The following is a 20,570-nucleotide window of genomic DNA, read 5'->3' on the forward strand; positions in this document are numbered from 1 at the left end:
TTTCATGAAATTAGTCCCACTTCATGATGTATGTTTTAGTGAATATTCTTTAAGGAGACTTACCATTTGTCAAGCGATCAAACAAGAAAATGTCAAAATCCCACATTCCCACTTTGGAGAGCATATGCTGAAAAAGCAAACAAAAGACAGCACACAAATGAATCAAATCAGAGACTTGAACGTTTACTTTGAAATCCAGTGAATTAAACAATTAAGAAGTTGAAAACAGTGATATATTACTATCTATGTACAACTGGTTTGTCTTAAGACAAATCTTACTCTATTTGCTAATAACAACAGTGTTAAAAGGTCAGGTTCTGGAATCAGACCGCCTGGTTCAATGTCAGCCGCATCTCTTGGCTATGGAACCTTGAGGAAAGTTCTTTAACCTCTCAGTACGTCAGTTTCCTCTTTGAAAAATGTGACTGATAGTATTATCTACCTCAGAGGGTTGTTGTTAGGATTAAATAAGGTAATATATGGAGAGTGCTTAGAACAGTGTTTGTATATAGTAAGACACACATATTAGATATCTGTTAAAAGTGTAGTTAAGTGAAGTCTCTACATAAGAATCTACTATACATTTAAGGGAGAAGGTTTATAAATTTTTAAAAAATGAAGTCAAAATGATTGCTGAGCGTATTACCCTCCTCAGTGTGGACTAAATGTGAAATCAGCCAGTATATCAGATAGGAAACTGAAAAGCGGGCAGTTGAAAATATTGAGTAATTTAAAGACCTACTGTTCAATGTAGGCTTAGAACCCTATTTTTCCTTTTAAAAATACCCCATGCTTAGATTAGATGGTGAAAACTCTCAGATGCAAAGCTCCAGTGGCTGATTCTGTCCTCACTATGGCTTCTGCAACCGGGCTGTCCTCTCCTGGCAGCCACGGCTGCCCTTATCTGCCCCTGAACGGTTTCTCCGTGTCTTATGATGAAATCCAAACTCGTGATGACACACAAAGACCTCAGCAGCATCAGGAAAACACTAAGCCTTACCTAGTGTTGTGCAAATAGGCTTTGTATTATGTATAGAAATGGAAACAGCTAGCATGTGTTAGGCATGAATTTGTTAAGCATGTAAACCCAAGTCATAAATACTAAAGGAAGAGCCAGAATTTGGTCTCTGATCTCCTGATTTCTGACCTGCTGTTTTTTCTATATCTCAAGCAGTGGCCACATAGAGGGAAGGCATTACTGAGAGGACTGTCATTGCCGCTGAAGTACAAGGAGCTTAGTGTTGCTCTTGTCTCGCCAACTAACCAACCAACCAAATATTCACTCAATCTGAGGCCTTGGGTTGTTAGAAGGACTGTTTTTTTTTTCTTTTTTCATTTTGTAAACCGAATGTTGGGAATTGTTTCTTCTGACATTACTCACTGCTTCTTTCTTAATTCATACTGTTAACTTAGTAAACTGTAAAATACTACCTTGGACTTCTGTTTAAACGGAGGCAGTTTATTCCTGAAATTTAAATTCCTTTGGCAGTGTGGGTCACAGATAACCTGTGAACTTTCTTTAGATTGTCACATGTTAATTTCTATCCTCAGTTCGATCCATGAATTACAAAAATTAGTTTGTAAAATTAGTAAAAATTATTTGAATGAATTAAAAATTATAAACAGGACAATGTATCGCATTGATAGCCTAAAGTTGGAATTAAGTCTTGGCAATTATTGGGTTAATTTCAGTGTAGTTCTTACAATGATATAATTCAATAGTGTGGGTAAAACTGCAATATTTCCAGAATGTCTCGCCTGGCCTTAGTTCATCTCCATATCAATAGGTGTTTCCAAGGGGTGGAGAGAAGTAGGTCATCTCCATATCAATAGGTAACCACAAGGGAAAGTGAGGCATATCTGGACCTGAGAGGTTGGGTGGAGTTACTTCTGCAGCTCTGTTGTGAGAGACACAGGAGAGCAGAAGTGGATGACTGCTTGTATGAAATAAATGGGTTTCTCCCACTTTATTTCTCCCTTTGGCTGATTTCGGGTTCAAAGGTATTTTGCCCTGGGATTCTCCCCCCAGAGTTACAAATGAGATAAAAAGTTTAGTTGTTTTCTGGTAAGTGATCAGTCTAAAATTCTACTTTACTTAGTGTGGTGCAAATGTGCACATTTGTACATTTATAAAAATGAAAATAGCTAGTGTGTGCTAGGCATGAATTTATTAAGTATGTAAACATGTGTTACCTCGTTTAACCTCTGCATCACCCCTATGAGGTGGGTATTTCTATTCACTTCATTTAATGGTTGAGGAAAAAGTCCAGAGTCACAGGGGTAAGTGGCAGAAGCAGGACTTAACCCCAGGTGCCATCAGCTGAGGCCCAAGCTCTTGGCCACTGGACGGCTGGGAGGGGACAGGGTAACTGGCTCACCCTTGCTTGTCCAAGGTAGTCTTCATCCAGCAGGTGGAGAGGGGCTTGCGGTATAATTCCACGAAGCAGCCTTGATGCATGGAAGTATCTTTGAAAGCTTAACAGTCTTTTCACCTTTTTCTTGGTGCCAATTTCCCCTGAGTATGTTGTGTCTGTGAAAAGTAACCAAATTCAGAAGTTATATGTTTAGGAAGTCCTGTTTTCTTCACTATGTCAGAATACAATGCATTATATGGGAGAGACACTTAAAAGTTGTTCTCCACACTTTCTTCAATGCAGTCTATTTAATTCTACATTCAAAATTCTTCTAGAACAAAAATGATACTTCTTATAGATTATATTCCTTCTGATAGCAAGATATTTCTGAATGTAATGTTGGAAGACATCAAATATATGAATTAAAAACTTTATTTTCTTATCAGTCATGTTGGTATATTTAGCAAGGGAAATCCATGTACTTCTGCAAGTATTTGAAAAGAATAGTTAGGCTTTTTTTCTGTGATATTGGAGCTGAGATTCAAAAATTTAGATCAGGTTCTCATCCTATACTCTCTCCCATCTGGTCAAATCCCTCTTCTGAATTAGAAGAGTTGAGAATACATTATCTTAGACTTGAGAAAGCGTTTCCAGTGTCTCAAGAATATCAGCAGCACAGGAATCAATAATCTCAGTATAAGAATGACCTAGGTTCCTCTGACAAGAAGCAGAGAGGGTGTTTACATTCTACTCAAGTATATTCTCTTTTACTGGTGGTCATAAAGGCTGATCCTGTTAGTAGAGATGCTTTAATACTCATGTTATATATGCCTTTCAGAACTTGACTGTTGACATGGTGATTGTCCAGAAATACCTCAAGTACCTTATTTGAATGCCTGTCAAGGTATGGATTAGCTGAAATTCTATGAATCATTCTAAGGCCACATAAGTGATATCTGCTGCCAAGTTTGGATCTGGAGCCAAATGAAGAGTCTAGTTGGGAAAACATGCCTTTCATATATAAAGAAATGTTGGTTTCTTTTATGTCTCCTCCCATCTCCCTTTTGCTTCTATGGAACTCAAAATCACAATGGATACCAGAAGCCCAGGCAACAATGGGCAAGGACCTCCTTAGCAATGTGGCACCCCACAGGGGCAGGGAACGACCAGAATCAGTTTGTTGCTTAGGCTATAGCACGCATGCAAAGGCTGGATTCAGGGCATGAGAAACCTGCTGTTCTCTGGAAATACTGCCTGATTAGAATTCTTTTTATTTTTAAAAGGGATCTAGAGTTCATGTATGGAAAGAGACCAACATATACTTTTGGAGATGAGAGGAATACAATTGAAGTTGGGTGTCTGGCACACATTCGTATTAAAAATGGTCTATGTGGACTTAATTCCACTGGGTGGGTTCTTGCTCATTTCTATCAGTTTATCAAATCAAAGTATTTAAAAATATTTTGAGTGTTACTAAGGGGCAGATACTATTTTAAATCCTTGGTGAGATCCTTCAGTTTTAGATCCTCCAGTGAGCAAAACATTGAGCTTATATTATAATATAGAGGGACAAGATAATAAACAGTAAAATGAAAAAGATGTAATTCATTAAACTGTGTTAGAAGGTGGTTAAGTGCCATGGGGAGAAAAGGGAAATGGGGAATGTGGGATCAGGAGTTCTGTGTTTGGATAGTCAGGGTTGGCCTCATTAGATGGTACAATTTGGTCAAAATTTGAGGGAAATGGGGGAGCTGGCCAAGTAGCTATCCAGGGAAATGCCTTCCATAGAGGGAGGCCCACTTGAATAATCCTTGAATGGGAGCATGCCTGGCATGCTGGCATTTGGAGGAGCAGCAGGAATTCCATGTGGATGGAGAGGAGAGAAAAAGGGAGACATAAGAGATGAGGTCTTAAGAGTGAAGAGGGGCATGAGAATTATATAGGGCTCTGTAGGCCTTTACAACAGCTTGTGACATACTCTGAAATGTGGGACGACTGCAAAGTTTTGAGCAAAAGAGTGCTACAATCACACTTACATTTAAAAAGGGTCATCCTGGCTTCAGGGTGAGAACATTGTAGGAGCAAGCTTTGATGCACAGAGACCTGTTCTGAGGCCATTGAAATAACCCGACAAGAGATGACGGCTACTTAGATCATGAGGGAGACACGGAAGGAGTAGAAATGGAGGGATCCTGAATACATTTGGGGTACTCCAAGTTTTGGGCCATAATAACTGGGAAAGTGGAGCTGCCATCACCTGAGATGGGAAAGACTGCAGGTGGAGCAGGTGTGGGGTTTTCTGTTTTGTGGGGTTTTCTGTATTAAATTTGGATGTCTACTGGGAATTCAGGTGAAGGTATCAAGTAGAAATAAGTGGATATAAAGTCCAGAGCTGGGGGAGAAGACTGGGTTGGAGGTATAAATTTGAGAGTTGTCAGATGAGATTACCTAGGGAGCCAGTGTAGGTACAGATGAGAAAAGCATCAGAGTATGAGTTCTGCAGTACCCCAACTTGAAACGGTGTGGAGAGAGCACAGAAAATAAAGGAGACTCCATGAGAAGGAGTATCTCATGGAGATGGGGGAAACCGAGAGAGCGTCATTTCCTGGAAGCCTAGCAAAGGCAACAGTGCGAGGAGGAAGGTGTGGTCCTCGGTATCAAATGCAGCTAATAGATCAAGTACAATGAAGACTGGGAACTGACCATGGGTACATAAATCTTTCAAAACTCATTGAATTAATAGAGACATTTTATTGTACGCTTAAAAGCAACAATATCCTAGGAGCAACAAGCATATCTAGATTTTGTTTTGTAAACACAGTTTCTCACTAAGAGTACCAGACCACCTTGGTGAAATGACTGAATCTAGGGTTGGCATAGGCAAATACAAGATGAACTGTAACTCCTCATAATTCCAGAAAATAAAGGAGACTTCTCAAAATGATGGAGTCATTTAAAAATGAAAGAGGTGACAACTAGAAGGGGGTTCCTCTGAGCAAATATGGGGAAATTTCAGCATCAACCTGAATGATGGGAATGGGTTATAAATTGTTGACTGAAAGAAAAATCCATGTGTCTTTGCTAACAGTAAGTAAGCAAATAAATACATAAAGAAGGAGGACAGAAAGCTCTTCCCTACAGAGAGGTCCAACCAAGAGTGCCGAAGAAATAACAGAAAATTACCATTTTGCAACTTCATAGTGTCTTGCTTCCTTTACTCTAGTTTCAGCTTTGATTTGCATCTTTGGAGCACCAGCTCAGATAATGTAAAAAATATTCAATATTCAAATTAATCTAGACAATAAAACCTACTCATAGTTAATTTTTGGTGGTAGCCTGTAGGTCAAAGGAATGCACCATATAATGTTCTTCACTGTGAGGGTGTTCAAAGTTTGGGAACAAATTAGCTATAGCTATATATTTTTTATTTGTGCAATTTCAACTGTTTAAAATGGGCAGGTAGATATCTGCCAAGTTGCAGTTGTTATTGGTGGCCTGTATTTTCTAAAATACCAAGGCAAAGCATGACTATGTCATTCGCACTTCTATTGGGGTTATTCTTTAACTGACAAGAAAATAATGCAGAAGTGATGTTAGATAGCCATTTATGGAGACAATAAGGCTTAATTTTCTTACTTGACATACATAAAACTAATCTTCAAGGTAGCTCTCTAAAAGGGAAGAACTTCAATAATATAAGAAAATAATTTTATTTAAAGCAGTATGAATGACTTATTTATCAACTGTCACTTAGGGAGTACTTTGTCCTGTGTGAGATAATGAAAAGCTAGGATATAAACTGAAGGTATAGTTGGGAGAAAAATCCATACAGGGAACAACCTGTGAATATATGGCCATGCTGTGTAACAGTGCTAGGTACTGCTTTTTGAAGTGTTAAAATGTATTGTACAATTATTGAATAAGATCTGACATATCTGTTTCCAAAAGAACTTCCAGTGAATGAATAGCATATTTACTTTGATAAGTAGGGATAGAGTGATATGTGCTTCTGGATAGAAATTTGAATAATTAGCTAAAGTAAATTTTATAGTTAGTTCAGCTTGCAAAAATTTAGAATCTTAATGTGCCTAATAATGAAATGGTAGGTTTAATACCATTATTTAATTAAAAATCATTATTTAAAGATATTCACAGTTATTCTGATGGTGCTTTTTGTTTGGATTTTGTTGTTTTATGGGCTATGGGTCCCCACCCATTTCAGTTATGAAATGGTGCTCAGAATGTTTCATTGCCTAATTTATGTGTGCATTGACCCTAACTGTGGAATTAATTTTCTGCTCACTTATTCTTCTATGAAAATCAAAAAATGTACATATTAACACATTTTTGCACTTTTTGGACTCTAATTTTAGGGTTATAAAGTTTATATCAGCATTGCCAGTATGGTAATTTTTAAATTTCGCAAGTTGAGGTTGGCTTAAATGCAAAAAGTGTTAATAAAAATTATTTTCATTTTGAGTAACTTCTCCATGGCTATTCTCTTTATAGGGGCTGATAAATTTTGGTCTAGGAGAAACCTAAAACCCAGCATAAATATCTGGGATAAAAAATGCTATAAGTACATCTATATGATGAGGCTGTTTCTATCAACTGTATACCTGGTTCCTTCAGCAAGATCTATATCAACTGTTTTGAGACTTTGAATAGTTAGTAACTCGTACAGAAGTAGCACAGGTGATCTAATGCTTAAGTGAGCAGAACTTGCCTCCAGCAAATGTAGACACCCACCTCCATACACCTAATATCAATACTTTCAGATCATTAATCCAACTGAGTCTTTTCAATAATGTGTCATTCATAAAAGCCCTACTCTGTAATTACTGTACAAATATTTATTATAGTAATTAGTATGTATTATATAACCATGTATAATTGTAGTAATTATAATGAATTCCCTGCTGGGTTAGTAGCTATTCATATGCTTTATTTGTTCTTCTCTTATAGGATTTTTAATATGTCTTGCATAGAGCTATTGAAACAAAATTTACTCCCCTAAGGTCAGAAACCATCTTACAAAACTTTGTCACTGTAGTGTTTGTTTTTTGCACTGCAAGTGCCTGTCTTAGGCTTTGACTGTCAAGGCCTCTACTTCAAAGAGGATTCCATTCGAAAGACTATCTTGAATGAACACATCATCAGCCACATGAATAGATAGAGCCAGGCTATCTCCCTCCAGGGCGCCTCCTTGATTTTTGCTTGATTTTGATAATTGTGGCCACTTGTTTTTTTTTTATCTTCCTGTGCTATAAATTCCCGTTCCATGTTTAAATTCACCAATAAAGAGTGAGTCCATGACAGTCAAGAACCACAAGGGCTGGTCTAACCACAACACTGGTTATTGAGAGGCGGAGGCCAGCACACAGCGGAATCCCTGTGTTGAGTGCAGAATCTTGCCATAAGGGGCACTCCATACAGAATTTGTTGATTTAATTTGAATAAGTCAATTAGTTTACAAAAATATCATCCAATGCCTTTTAAAAATAGTAAACAAATTTATAAAGTACAAAGTACTAAAACTCATATATTAGTTTTTGAAATTATTTTCTTAAATCCCCAAATGGAGTTCTAGGGCCCACTTTCAAGTACCACCACCATTTGCTATGACTGATCTCCACTACTAATACCCAGCTGTGCCCTGAGTGATTGCAAATCACTCTTATTTACACGTCTGACTATCTTATTAGGCTATAGGGTCTTGGAGGCCGGATTCCTGTGAGTTTTCTTTCAATTTCTACAATATCCTGTAAGTTACAGGTGTTCACTACATGATGACAGAATTAAACAACTTTCCTCTGTTTGTGCTCCGGTTCTAAGTTCAAGAATGATGAGCCTTGGGAGAAATCAGGCTGAAATTCTAGTTTTAGACGTATACTTTTAAAAAAGATGAGAAAAAGTTAATTAGTTTTACTTTCAGGTGTCCTGAAAAACAAATAGCAGGTTTACACCACAGCCCATTACAAATTCTACTAGTTCAGGGTTCAGGATCCCTGCAGAGTTGAAAGGTTAGTGGAGTTGTCTAGTATGGCTACTTTCTTGAAAGCATATACAAATGTTTAAAGACTGAAACAACCTATTCAAAGATGCAGGAGTCCTGTAGATACAATTTTTTGGTAGACTACCTTAAAAAATGAAAAAAAAAAATTAGGAGTTAAAGACGTGTGTAGAAAACAGAACTGATAGATTTCCAAAACATATGTTATGGATTTGTAGTCTCCTTGATGAGGTGCTAAAGATATCAGTCTTTGAATGAGACTGTGATCATTTCAGTGTATTAAATGCTTCAATTCATTTTCATGTGCTTTTAGCAAATTTTGTAATTCAGACTTGGCTGCAATGACTTCAGTTAAATTGCACCATACGTGGTTTAGCATCTCTAGACATTGAAGTCTGCCTTTTTTTTTTTTTGTATAAAGAACCAGCTGCCAAAAAGCCTTTTAAAATAAAATACTTTGTCTATCCCAGTCTTTCAAAGTCATCAATAGTCATAGATGGCCATAGTAGTTTATTTCTTCCTGTATATATTCCCAGCAGTCAGAAAATGGTGGGTAGAAACTAATGACAACAGATGATATTATTTGGCCTGTAACATCAAGTGGGGAGATGTCCTCACATGGGAGGATGTATTTTAAAGACAAAATCATTACTAATGACCTTTGAAATTCTGAGCAATTGGACTGAAATAAAATACAAGTTGAATTCCTTAACATCTAGGCCATTTTCTAGGTTTAGTTTTTAAAAGAAAGGTAAGAAAATCAGTTGCGATCTCAAAAAACAAATAAACAAAAATACATACAATTAATATCAACAACAGTGACAAAAATGCCAGGGGAACAAAAAGGCATGAAAGACAGAAAAAGAAAATAAACCTAAACCAAAATAAAACACACCTTCACCTCAAAAATTTAATTTGAAGTTGGGAAAACAATTTGAGTTAAAAGGAGCTAAGAAGTTATTTTAAGTTTTCTATACTTAGGTCTTGAATAGAGAGGTATTAAGGCCCCACGTCATTAGCTCTTTGGTGTATAAGAAACACTCACGACTTCTTGATGGCTGTCACTAGAAGAAGAGCTTTGCTTCAACACTGCCACAAAGTGGGAAAGGAGGAGGAGGAAGAGGAAAGTCTTCTTGAAGGCAGAGTAAATTGTTTCTCTAGTTCTACATTTAACCATGTTTACTTTGCTCAGTTGCCATTTCTCTTTTATGTTCTTGACAGAGTAGAGAACACCAACACGGCTGATATGAGTCAGGGGATAGAATGAACCCCTGCCCTAGTTCACTGTCCCCACACCTGTGTCAGAGCTGGGAAGCATGCTCAGAATGTGTTCAAGAGGGTTGAATCCTTGTCTTCAACCACACAGGGCACTGGGTCTTGGCAAAATGTGCTGTTCTTTAACCTATTGTTTTGCCTATGGTGAAATCCACTCCAAGCCACAGATTTATGAATCTCTAACTTCTGGGGTTCAGGGATGGTTGGAAAACTGTTATTTCCTTTTTGTAAGCAGGAGAAAGCCCTTAAAAATAATCTCTTAAGACTTATCTGGGCAGTAGAGAGGTTTTTCAAAATCTCAGTTTGAATGAAATTTAAATGAATTAGTAAGAAGCAGATCAAATTTCCTCAGTCCTAAAGAAGAAATCCCTGGCAGGCACAATGTGGTTTTATTGGATCCTCTGCTTCTCAGAGTTTGAAATGTTTAGCAAATCCCAAGTTTTGGGGGCAATGGTTTGTGGAGAGCACACTGAAATGACCAAACTTCAGTTGATTCAAAGTCTCCAGAGGTTAAAAAGTGCTGCATTAACTCCCTAGGTCTCAGCATACATTTAAAATAAGTTTTTTATCTGGAGATATGTATTTGGATTGTCATATTTCACTACAAACGTTCTGGATGTGTGTTGTGATGCACATCTACTCCTCTCCCTTCATTCTCTCTGCTAGTTCTTCACTCCCCCATCTCAGGATACTGTGCTGACCCTTTGATTACCTCCTGTTGTCCTCTCCAATCTGTCTCACCTACCCTGACAGATTTATTTCTCAAACACATCTCCTGTCATGTCAGCCCTCTGCTCCAAATTTTATAATGGCTCCCCAAGGTCTCTTTAGTTAAATTATTTATTCTGGTGTTCATGGCTCTCTGCAGTGTGATGTGATGCCAACTTATTTTTTCCATTTTTATCTCCCACCAGTTCCCTTATAGATAAACAGGCCTCTGTTCCTGGTGTGCTTTTTCCCAGGTTCCCCGGGACTTCTGCTGCTGTACGGATTCCCATGTTTTTTTTTCAATTGAGTACCATCTCCACCTGTTGAAATGCCATCCAACCTTCAACAGCCCATGCCAAGTATTTCCTCCTCACCTCCCAGTCAGACACATTCAGACCCTTTTGTACATCCTCCTAATGCTCTGCAGTTGGTATTGCAGTAATAACTGGTACTCTTAGCTCTCCTACTGTAGTAGATCTGTTCCATGTAACAGATGCTGTGCACACGACTGTGAGCCCTGTCAGGGTAGGACCATGTCTTACACCATATGGTGCCTGTCTTTGAAAGGTGTTGATTGAATGAAGGAATGAAGTGATGAGGTGATTGTTGATTGATGTATAAGCTTTTATTCTTCCGACCTATTGTTAAACATTACCTTGCTCCTGACAGGTACTACCATGGAATTGTTGAATGAATTGTCCAGAGCAGGGAAGATTCATTTATCTAATACAACAGATAACAGGGGTGATCCCATTGTAGAAGAACTTGATCTTCTGTTTCTTTTCTGAATTTGTTGGGTTTTCTGAAAGAATTTTAAGCACTTCTTTAGAATAGTCATAGATTAGTGCTAAGTTTATCCATTGGTAGAGGCCTGGATAGGAACATGTGCCTCCAAAAACTTCCAGAAAACTTCTGATTTAATGGATTGAGTCAAGTGAGTATTATAAGTGGTTGAAGTATAACTGTTTAAATATAAATATCCACCTCATTCAGCAGAGAACTTGAGATGTTTATTTTACCTGCACATTTGTCCCTTATGGCCCAAGCATCTATCTCTATGTTCTTATAGTGGCACCTTAGGTGTAATCACATCTACAATTTTTGGTGTAGGTCACTTGTAAGGAACAAGTACCCATTAAGACTCCTACCATTGCAGGCCATGGAAAGCCATATTTTCACACTGAGCTAGATCAGAGAGAAGAAAGAATTATTTTAGATGACTAGTACAGTGTCCATCTGCATGGGTCTCTGAACTGTTCCCAAAGACATAGCTGATGCACTTAATCTAGAAGGAACACAGTTTGCCCCCATTCCATTTATTCCATCCTGTTATTTTGAAGATGATGCTCTATTCACTATATGCTGCTCTTTACAGGTAAGGGCAAAGAGTAGGGGCCATGTGAGAACACACCTCATTTTCCCTGGGTAACAGTGATGTATCAGTATGCAAGGAATGTCAGATTCCTTTAGAAAACTGTGGTAAAGCAAAAACAATAAAAGGAAATTTCAGCATAATTCACAAATACAGGGGTTTTTTAAATCAACAAAGATTTAAAGGTTGATGATTAAAATTAGTATCATTAAACAGAAATGTCAGAGTGAGAAATACTGTAATGTTAATATTGAAAGATAGCTTATAAAAACAACCAGAAAACAACCCAAAAAGTGCCTTCACAAAAATTGGAAGGGATCCTATGTATGTAACTTTCCTGTTTCTCTCCCTACATTTTCAAATGGAATATTAGGAGGTGAGTAATAAATCACTTGTGGGTTTTTAAAATTGAAAACACATGTAGTACTGACATTGACTTAATGGGATTTGACTATTATGTTATTACACAAAAAATTCACAGACCTTGGTTAGTATCTCAGGTTTTGGAAAAGACAAACATTTTTGTTGTGTGCATAGAGCAGAACTGCAATTCTGGGGAAGGGAAAGAGTGGGAGGCATTTGGGCAAACAAGATGCTTAAAATAAAACTGACAGGACGCACACAAGCTTAGTGTTCAACCATTTCAGAGCAAAACCTTAAAGTCACCCAAGATTTTACCTGAGGGGCACCTGCTGACTGAGGAGTGATCTGAGAGCATAATCTTACTTTAACATGGCCCATGGGCATTCTTTCTTCCTCCTTTCCTTCCCTCTAGAAAACACACATGTGTTTTATGTGTTTTCTAAATATTTCTAATTATCTTTATAATGTTTAATAACGTTCTGAACAGGAATGGTTAATAAATAAATGTATAATATTCTTTGGTAGCTGTTGATGAATGAAACTGAAGCTTGTTAGGCATGACTTTGCTATTTGTTCTTTCTGAGTCTCTCTTGGTACTTAGGTCTAAGCAGAGTGGTAAACACTGGGAAGGCTCCACCTGCACATATGCATGGGCACTTACTCTGTACAACATACTGTGGTGCTTGAATATACAGAATTTTCAAGACAGTGTTTTGTCCCAACTTCCCCGAGGAGTGTGGTGGGACGGACTCTTGTCTTTACTATTTTTGTTTTTACCTCATCTGTGATGGATAAGAGATATTTTAGTATACCAATGCCTAGAAATTATCATATAATGTAGAAAATAGGAGCAAGAGGAAGATTTTTTTTGTCTAGTAGGCTCCACTCTCAAGAATGTGGTAATTCACTGTGCCCCTTGCCCTTATGGAGTCTGAAGTTTATCTTTCCACAAGGGAAAGAGGTAAGGTGTCCCCTGGAATGTATGCAGGGGATATTGTAAGCTGGGGAGGAAAAAGGACGGGGCAGGGGAAAAGGGATGAAGAAGGGAGATCAAAAGAGAAGGGACATACAAGCACCCTCTGGAGGGGGTCTCTGCACCAAAGCCAATGTGAGAAGAAATGTACGGAATTTTTTGCACTGTCTTCTGAACCCCTCATGGGTTTGAGCCTTGCTGTTAGTTGGGTTGAGCTCTTTCTGGTAACGGACTGGGTCCTGCATGCCCTTCTGGGTGAGGGGGCGCCTAATGGCAGGGATAGAGCAGTCAGTCAGTAATACGTTCCTATTCTTAGGACTACAGAGACTACAGAACTCTAACAACAAGCTTATAAAGGCCTATAATGGAAAAAGAATGTGAGTATACACATGACCTGCTAAAGCTGTAGAGAGGCCTGCTCAGGTAGGAGTCGGGATGTGAACAGCAAGGAGTGAAAGTGAGGTGGCCCAGAAATGCTGTAAGAGGTGTGTGAAGTGTTCGTGCTGAGGGTGCTCTTGTCCTAGCTCATCAGCACTGGAGTGCTCAGAACGGTGAGTGTAACTGCTGTGTCTGAAGGAGTGGGTACAGAGGAAGGGGAGGTAAGGACTTGGTGGGCATAGAGTAAGCTCAGCTAAGGACTTGTGGAATGACCGAAGAGAATAGTCCCTAATGTTTCAGTGCTCACTTCCCCTCATCCAAGGGGATGACAGCACAGCCTCTTCCCTCAGAGAGTTCCCTGTCAGAGCGGAGCTCACTCCTGTGCCTCCATAGCAGTAACAGCAGAAAACAGTGGTCGTGGGTGGGTGGTGGGATATCTGCACTCTCTTGGGACCTGCAGCAGGCAGTGTGGCTGGAAAAGTGAGCAGTGCCCTGGTGTGTGTGTATCTCCAGGAGCATCTGTGGCTCCATGACAGCACTGCCTTCCTCCCTGGTGTCTGTCACATCTCCGTGTAGCATAATACTGATGATCTACTTGGAGTCTCAGCCAGTGGGGATATCTAGATAGAGCCTACAGATGATGATTAGATGGAATAAAAAATAATAATTCCAGGAGAAGAGCCCTTGGCCTAGAGTGAAATCACTGGGTTCAAGTCTTGGTTCTTCCATTCATCAGTCTTTTGGGTAAAAGAATTGAAATTAACCTGAGCAGACAGTGCTCAATAAAGATTGGTGGAATATGTGGCACTGCCACAGTCAGAATGAAAATATTATCTGGAAAGACTTGTTTAATCAATCAATGACTACCTTAGCTTGAATTAGTTTACAACGAGGTAAGCAATTTCAGATAGATCGATTCTGATGGAAGGGGGCAGAACAAACAGTCTAAATCTTGGGTTTCTATCTCAGGAGGGAAGTCATGGGGGAGGTTCTGCTCGTGGGGAAGCAGGAGAGGCAGAGAGAGGGAAAGAAAGTGGTTGGGTGAAAAGTCTTCCCTGTTCTTCCCAGTGGTTGCCTGTATTCTGTGCTGGGCTCCACCCCCAACTTATATTCAGCAAAACAGTTATTCATCTCAGAATTGTCCTATTTCCTTGTCTGTCTGACCCACTAAAGTGTTAGTTTCTTGAAGGCAGAGGTTATGCCTTATTTACCTTTCATTCCCAGCATTTAGCAGGATGAAATGAATGAAAGAAGGTGTGAAGTTGAAGGAAAATTTCATTGACTTGGTAATTTTGCTGAAGGGTCTTAGTTCTCTCAACAAAACAACTTGAGCTAATAATAACTTTTCATTATTCCAAGTTTATAAGGAAAGATACAGAGTACCAAAAGGTTAAGGAACTCAGTTAAAAAAAAAGAACTGTCTAACAAGTAGAAGAACAGGCCTCAAAAGAGTTCCCACACCTCTCATTAACTGATGTTGTTTCTTTGTCATATGCAGTAGAATTAATCTGAAAAAATATCAGGTTCTATCCTGTGCTTGGGCAAGTGTTTTAAACTTTCCATCTTTGAAAATAAAGCTCTGTTAGTTATTTTCAATGATCAGCTTTCTGATAAAAGTTAAGGGGATGGATGTCAAATCAGCACCTCAGTAACTTGTGGCATATTTGATTCAGGCATATGTGCTAAGCCAGCTTTCCAAATGAATGGAAATCAGTCTCCTCCTCAAAATACCAGGCCCTAGGGGTAAAAAGCAAAATCTGCCCAGCTTCTCCAATGTCTAGGAAACATCCCTCTCCTTAATGACATGTCACAGTCTGCCCTCTTGATGACCTGGTTGGGTTGACAGATTTCACACTGTTTAAGAATGAAGAGTGAGGAGTGTGCTACTTGGAGACTCTCCAGAACTATTCTTCAAAGTGTCAGAAAGATCACAACAGGGCATAAAGTTCAGAAGTTCAGTTAAGTTTAAGATCCTTCACCCTGGAAAGTTTTCATTAATTTTTTTTCTTCTTTCTTATACAGCTCAATGAATGCTGCAGTTGCAAATTTCTCAGCATGATTTGGTCAAAACACACTTAAAATTATGCCAAGACTCTGTTTTTAAAGCTATGCTGTTAAAATTTGCAGGGCTGGGAGGCTTAGGTAATTCAAAAAGTAACTGACTTTTCAGTAACCAGATTTCCAGTTATACTGAATTTCAGATTCTTTCAGGAACCCCCAACTCTGAAATATTTTTTTTAAAAGGAGCCAAAGTCTCTGAAATTTATTTAAAGAATATGCATTCTTTGGAAGCGATACCCATTCTGTAATGCATGTGGTAAAATGTTAACAAGAATTGTAATAATGATGTTTCTAGCTAAAAAAAAAATTTTCTATTCCAACTTTAAGCCAAAAGAGAAACGTTGCAGTTAACAAGCCATAAACAACAAAACTTCTATAATAATAATAAAAAAATAGAATATTGTTATAATAGCTTTGGGAGCCATAGAGCTAATCTTCTATGTTTAAGATACTTTAGAACCAAAAGCTATCACTGATAAATCAAAAGCCCCAAGTAGATTACTAACTGTACGTTAGTTAGTAACGAAGAGCTTAAGAGACAAATAAACCCAAAAGTGCTATTGGATTTATGAGATCAATGTGAGAGGCATTTGGGAAATGTGGGGGGCATTACTGGTTGTCACAATGATGGAAAAGGGCCCAAATGGAATTCAGTGGAAGGGAACCAGGGGGACTAAATATCCCCAAGTGTGTGGGACGGTTGCACACATGAACGGTTTGCCACATGGTCTTCAACCTGTCAAGGGCTGTTCAGGTGTTTGTGCAGGTGAAAGCCTGCTTACATTGATCTGGACCTGGAATCTAACCCTGTTTCCCTGTTTTTCATATAAGCACCAAGTATTCTTTTGTTTTAATATTTTGTTCTCAGGAATGTGACTAGTATGAGAACTAGGGGAGGGATGTCATTTTGACAGGGAGGGTTGGAGGACAGGCCTGTCCTAGAAGTTGTCTTTCATTCTAGGAACTCAACAGCGGCCACACTGCTCCTGATATCTGATTGTGTCACCAACACGATGCACCTGTGCAGCCGTCGTGTCCACAGGGCGTCTGGAGGAGGTGCAGTGTATGACTACATCATTACCCCTTCTTGGTATGTCCAAGTATTTGTGTATTGAACATATATTCTTGAAGTAACAGATGGCTTTTCTTATTTTTCTCCTTTATAATACAGCTAGGACCTTAGACTGATTTTTTTTGGGAACTCATGTGAATCAATAGGCTATGGATTTCCTTTCAAAATAGTAAAGGGGGACATTATAAAATATATGCTATAAAAAGGAGGCATTGGGTTTGAGAGGTTTAAAAGCCATTCTACTAGGTAAAAACAGCTAGTAAAGGTGGTGAAGTAACAGATTCCTGTCGGTAGCATAGGAAGATCCTTACAAGGAAGGGCACATGCTGTGCTCTTTCTGAGCTATGTTGTCCCACCCAGGAACCGAAAGCAGAGTTTCATCAACATCAGTCATCCACATTATTATAGCTTTTACTGTATCTGCCTACATCACTATTTACTTAATGTCTTTCTTTAAATAAAATAAACCCATTTTTACTTAAATACATATCTTACATAAATTTGGTATCAAAAACCAGATTGGATATGCTAGTTACATTTTGTTTCATATATTAAAATAAGTAAGAAACTATTAAAGTAAAAGAAAAGAGGTTGTTTCTGTAACAATAAGATTATCTCATGTACCCTTTCAGTATGATACTTCACTTTGGGAAATGGGGTTGTGGTGCATATATGCTATCAAAGATTACAGGCTTGGAAAACATGAATTAAGGGCAAAGGATGACCCAGTCATATATTTTAACTGTCTTTGTTACTTAGAAAAAACATAGTCTCTTTTTGCAAAAATCTATCCTAAATATTGCATTTTAAATTTTAATGCTTTATCACAAATACAAATAATTGAAAAGTAGAATGGAATATATGTTATAGTACCTATACCACATAATAATGATAATCTTCATGAAGATATTCTTTACTGAACTCTGAAAAACTTCTAACAGTGAGAACTCTCCAGCCACTGTTCTCAGCATATTATATATAATTTAACTTTGGTAAAAATAGAATACCTACCCAGAGCAGCAAGTCTTTTTGAATAAATACCTTAAATAATTTCTTTACTCATTCAACAAATATTTGTCAATCTTTTATTAAGGGCAGACATTGTTCTAGGCATTGGGATAGAGCAGTGAACAAAATACCTACCATTCCCTTCCTTGTGGAGCTTACATTTCATTAATGTAAGATGAGAATAAAAGCAAAATTGATATCCATTAGTCCCAAGAAAGAAGAGATAGGAATATAGCATTGAACCCCATACCAATCAGATGACCTAAGCTTGGCATCAGGGGATGTGCACGCATGATACTGTCATTTGTCACTGATTTTATATAGGAAAGTGATTTTAATGTTTTTTTTGTATAGCTTTTCTAACAATACACTATTATGTTGATGCCTTGCACATATTTTTCACTCTACAGTTAGAGTGGAATTTAAATTTAATATTCCACTCCACAACTGAAACAGTGGAATTTAAGAATTTCTGATACTTCAGTTCAAGCTTTCACTTTTCATATGTAATTTAACTGAAATTTTAGAATTTCCAATACTTCAGTTCAGGCTTTCACTTTTCATATGTAATTACATTGTCCTTACATCAGTCACCTTGAGTCACCTTTTCTTATTATTCATGCCATTAATATCATCAGTGAATGGTTAGCAGAGCCTCATCACTTAAAGGAGTATAAATGTTCCTTCTCTTAATCTCTATTTAAGACACTTAAAAAATAATACAAAAGGGTGATTTAAGGTGCTGAGAATTGCTAACACAGAGTTCAAAAATACTCTAATAAGAGAACATTCCTGTCATAAGACTGTGGTGACATGTCTTATTATTAATTTCTATACAGTGGGTGTTTCTTACTTATTCAGCTATTAATGTTAGTTGAAATTCATCCACTGTATTACTGTTAGTCATTTCCAAACAGCTGAAATAAAAACTCACTGCTTTGGATTATTTCAAAATCTCAGGTGGTACCACTGACCTTTCAAGTTTCAGCAAATGGAAATTTTAAAACTAAGAAAGCTAAACTTTTCAAAGACTGTTTTGAAGTTCCAGTTAATAAGTGCTGTTTAAAATAATTGAAGCATTCTAAGATTCTGAGAAGTCATGAGTCACTGAAGAAAAACTAAGTTATACCCTCAAATAGCTTTTTTGTTAGGAATTTTTTGTTATATTATAATTCTTTCAAAACAGGTTATCCATGTTTGGGAATTTCCAATTAAGAGAATGTTCAACTGAGTAGAACTTGCTTGTCTTTCAATAATTAATCAACCGTCATCTTTTAAGACATCTCTTTCTAAGGTATTACAATCAATTTGCCTGTGAAAATGATTTTTTACATGATATTAACATTGACAGGGGAACCAAGAATGATGCTGACATTTTGGAAACCTAATATCACCCCTTAATGAATAATTACTGTTAATAATCCAGGGGGATAAATGTGATAGAGAAACCACTTTAAGAGCAGAGATCCTTTCAAAAAAAGGAATTTCATTTCTTTTCCACTGCTGGAGCTGAGCAATTAGAACAGTGCTTGGCATGTAGTAGGTGCTCAATAAATATCTACTGAATGAATACATGAATGAAAAAGAGGATCGCAGCAGCCTTAGTGTGTCTGGAGGTTGCCTGAGGAGGATACAGCACCATCAGGGAAGGTGGTGGGAAGCCTTCTAGCAGAGGGGTATAGAGGATAAGCTCTGGGGTCCACTGTGTGGCTTTGCAACCTGACTGCACTCCATACAGCTATGTGGATTTCTGCATCATCTCAGTGCCTGTATAATATATAATATATAGTATATATACATGCTATAATATATATAAGTATAATAATAGCAGAACCTTTCACATTGTCAAAAGGAATAAATATAGTTATATATATATATATATAGCTTAGCACACAGAACACTTTCAATGAATACCAGCTAATTTCAGAGTTACAATTATAGATTGTACATTGATATTAGATTGAGATTCTAGACTTTTTATGTAATGTATCTGAAACAGAATTGAACACTGAAACCAGAATATTCTGTTTTTATAAAGCATGATGGTAAAGGAGACTTGCTCTTAGGTTTTGAAGCTTGGACTAAAGGTGTTGAAGTGATAGAGAATGCATTTTCACTACACACCCAGGAATAACTGGCCATTTCTTGGTAGCTTAGTTTTAATATTAAGAAGCAACCACATGCCATTAAATATACAAGGGAGAGAAATGTGTTTTTACTCACAAGCCTTCAGTGATTCCCTGTTTTATTTTTTACAGGGTGAACAACAAACTGGCATTGAAGATGGTCCCTGGTCTTGTTCTAACCAATCCTCATCATTCAGTGAATGTTTCAGTCTAATTTTACACCAATTCTGATGACCTTTCTTCCAACCATACAACGTCCTCCCCTCAGCATTACACATCTACTCTAGGATCCAAAAACACTCACCCTCTGAATGAAGCTAACATTTTGCCCTGGTCTTTATTTTGAATAAACTTAAAAAGTTACAAAAACCCAGTCATTGTCCTAGTGCCAATGCCAATCCAAGGTCCTTCACTGGAATGTCCAGTACTCTCTATTGGAGCCTCCTTGGCACCTGTCAGTTTATCTGGTGTTTATCTGAGTTGTGAACCAGCCTTTCCCAACATGTTTTTTTAATTCTTTATCTCCTATAGGTCATAGCCTGGCATGCAGTAGTTGCTCAATAAATATAAATTGTTTAAGCTAGCTTACCTTCTCTTCTTTAAAAAAGGTGGGGTTAGGGGCAGAATTTATTCCAGGTCTTTCAAGGAGGAGATTTTTTGTATAGAGTTTTAGATTTCTGATCTTTACCAAGAATAATCTCCAAACAGAAAATAGAGTAATATGGTAAAGCACAAAATGAAAGAATGAGAAAAGAAGAAAGGAAGATGGGGGATTTTCCTTCCTCACACATAAGGATTGTCAAAAAGTGGGAGTGGGAGAGGGAAGGGGACTTGGGAGAAAAGGTGCTAGAAATGCTCACGTTGCCA

General features: G+C 37.8%; 1 protein-coding gene across 5 annotated transcripts in view; it reads right to left on the bottom strand.

The window, feature by feature from the left end:
* Positions 1–20,570, bottom strand: part of PDE7B (phosphodiesterase 7B) — a 294,625-nt gene that overhangs the window by 38,424 nt on the left and 235,631 nt on the right. For all 5 annotated transcript variants that reach the window (XM_036903718.2, XM_036903717.2, XM_057489246.1 and 2 more), the window contains 2 exons: positions 2,379–2,530; positions 64–127 (listed from right to left, as the gene is read on the bottom strand). In XM_036903718.2, coding sequence (XP_036759613.1) covers positions 64–127; positions 2,379–2,530 — 216 coding nt within the window. The remainder of the gene's footprint in view (positions 1–63; positions 128–2,378; positions 2,531–20,570) is intronic.

The sequence above is a fragment of the Manis pentadactyla genome, chromosome 12 (genome assembly GCF_030020395.1).
Source record: "Manis pentadactyla isolate mManPen7 chromosome 12, mManPen7.hap1, whole genome shotgun sequence".
NCBI classification, from domain to species: Eukaryota; Metazoa; Chordata; class Mammalia; order Pholidota; family Manidae; genus Manis; species Manis pentadactyla.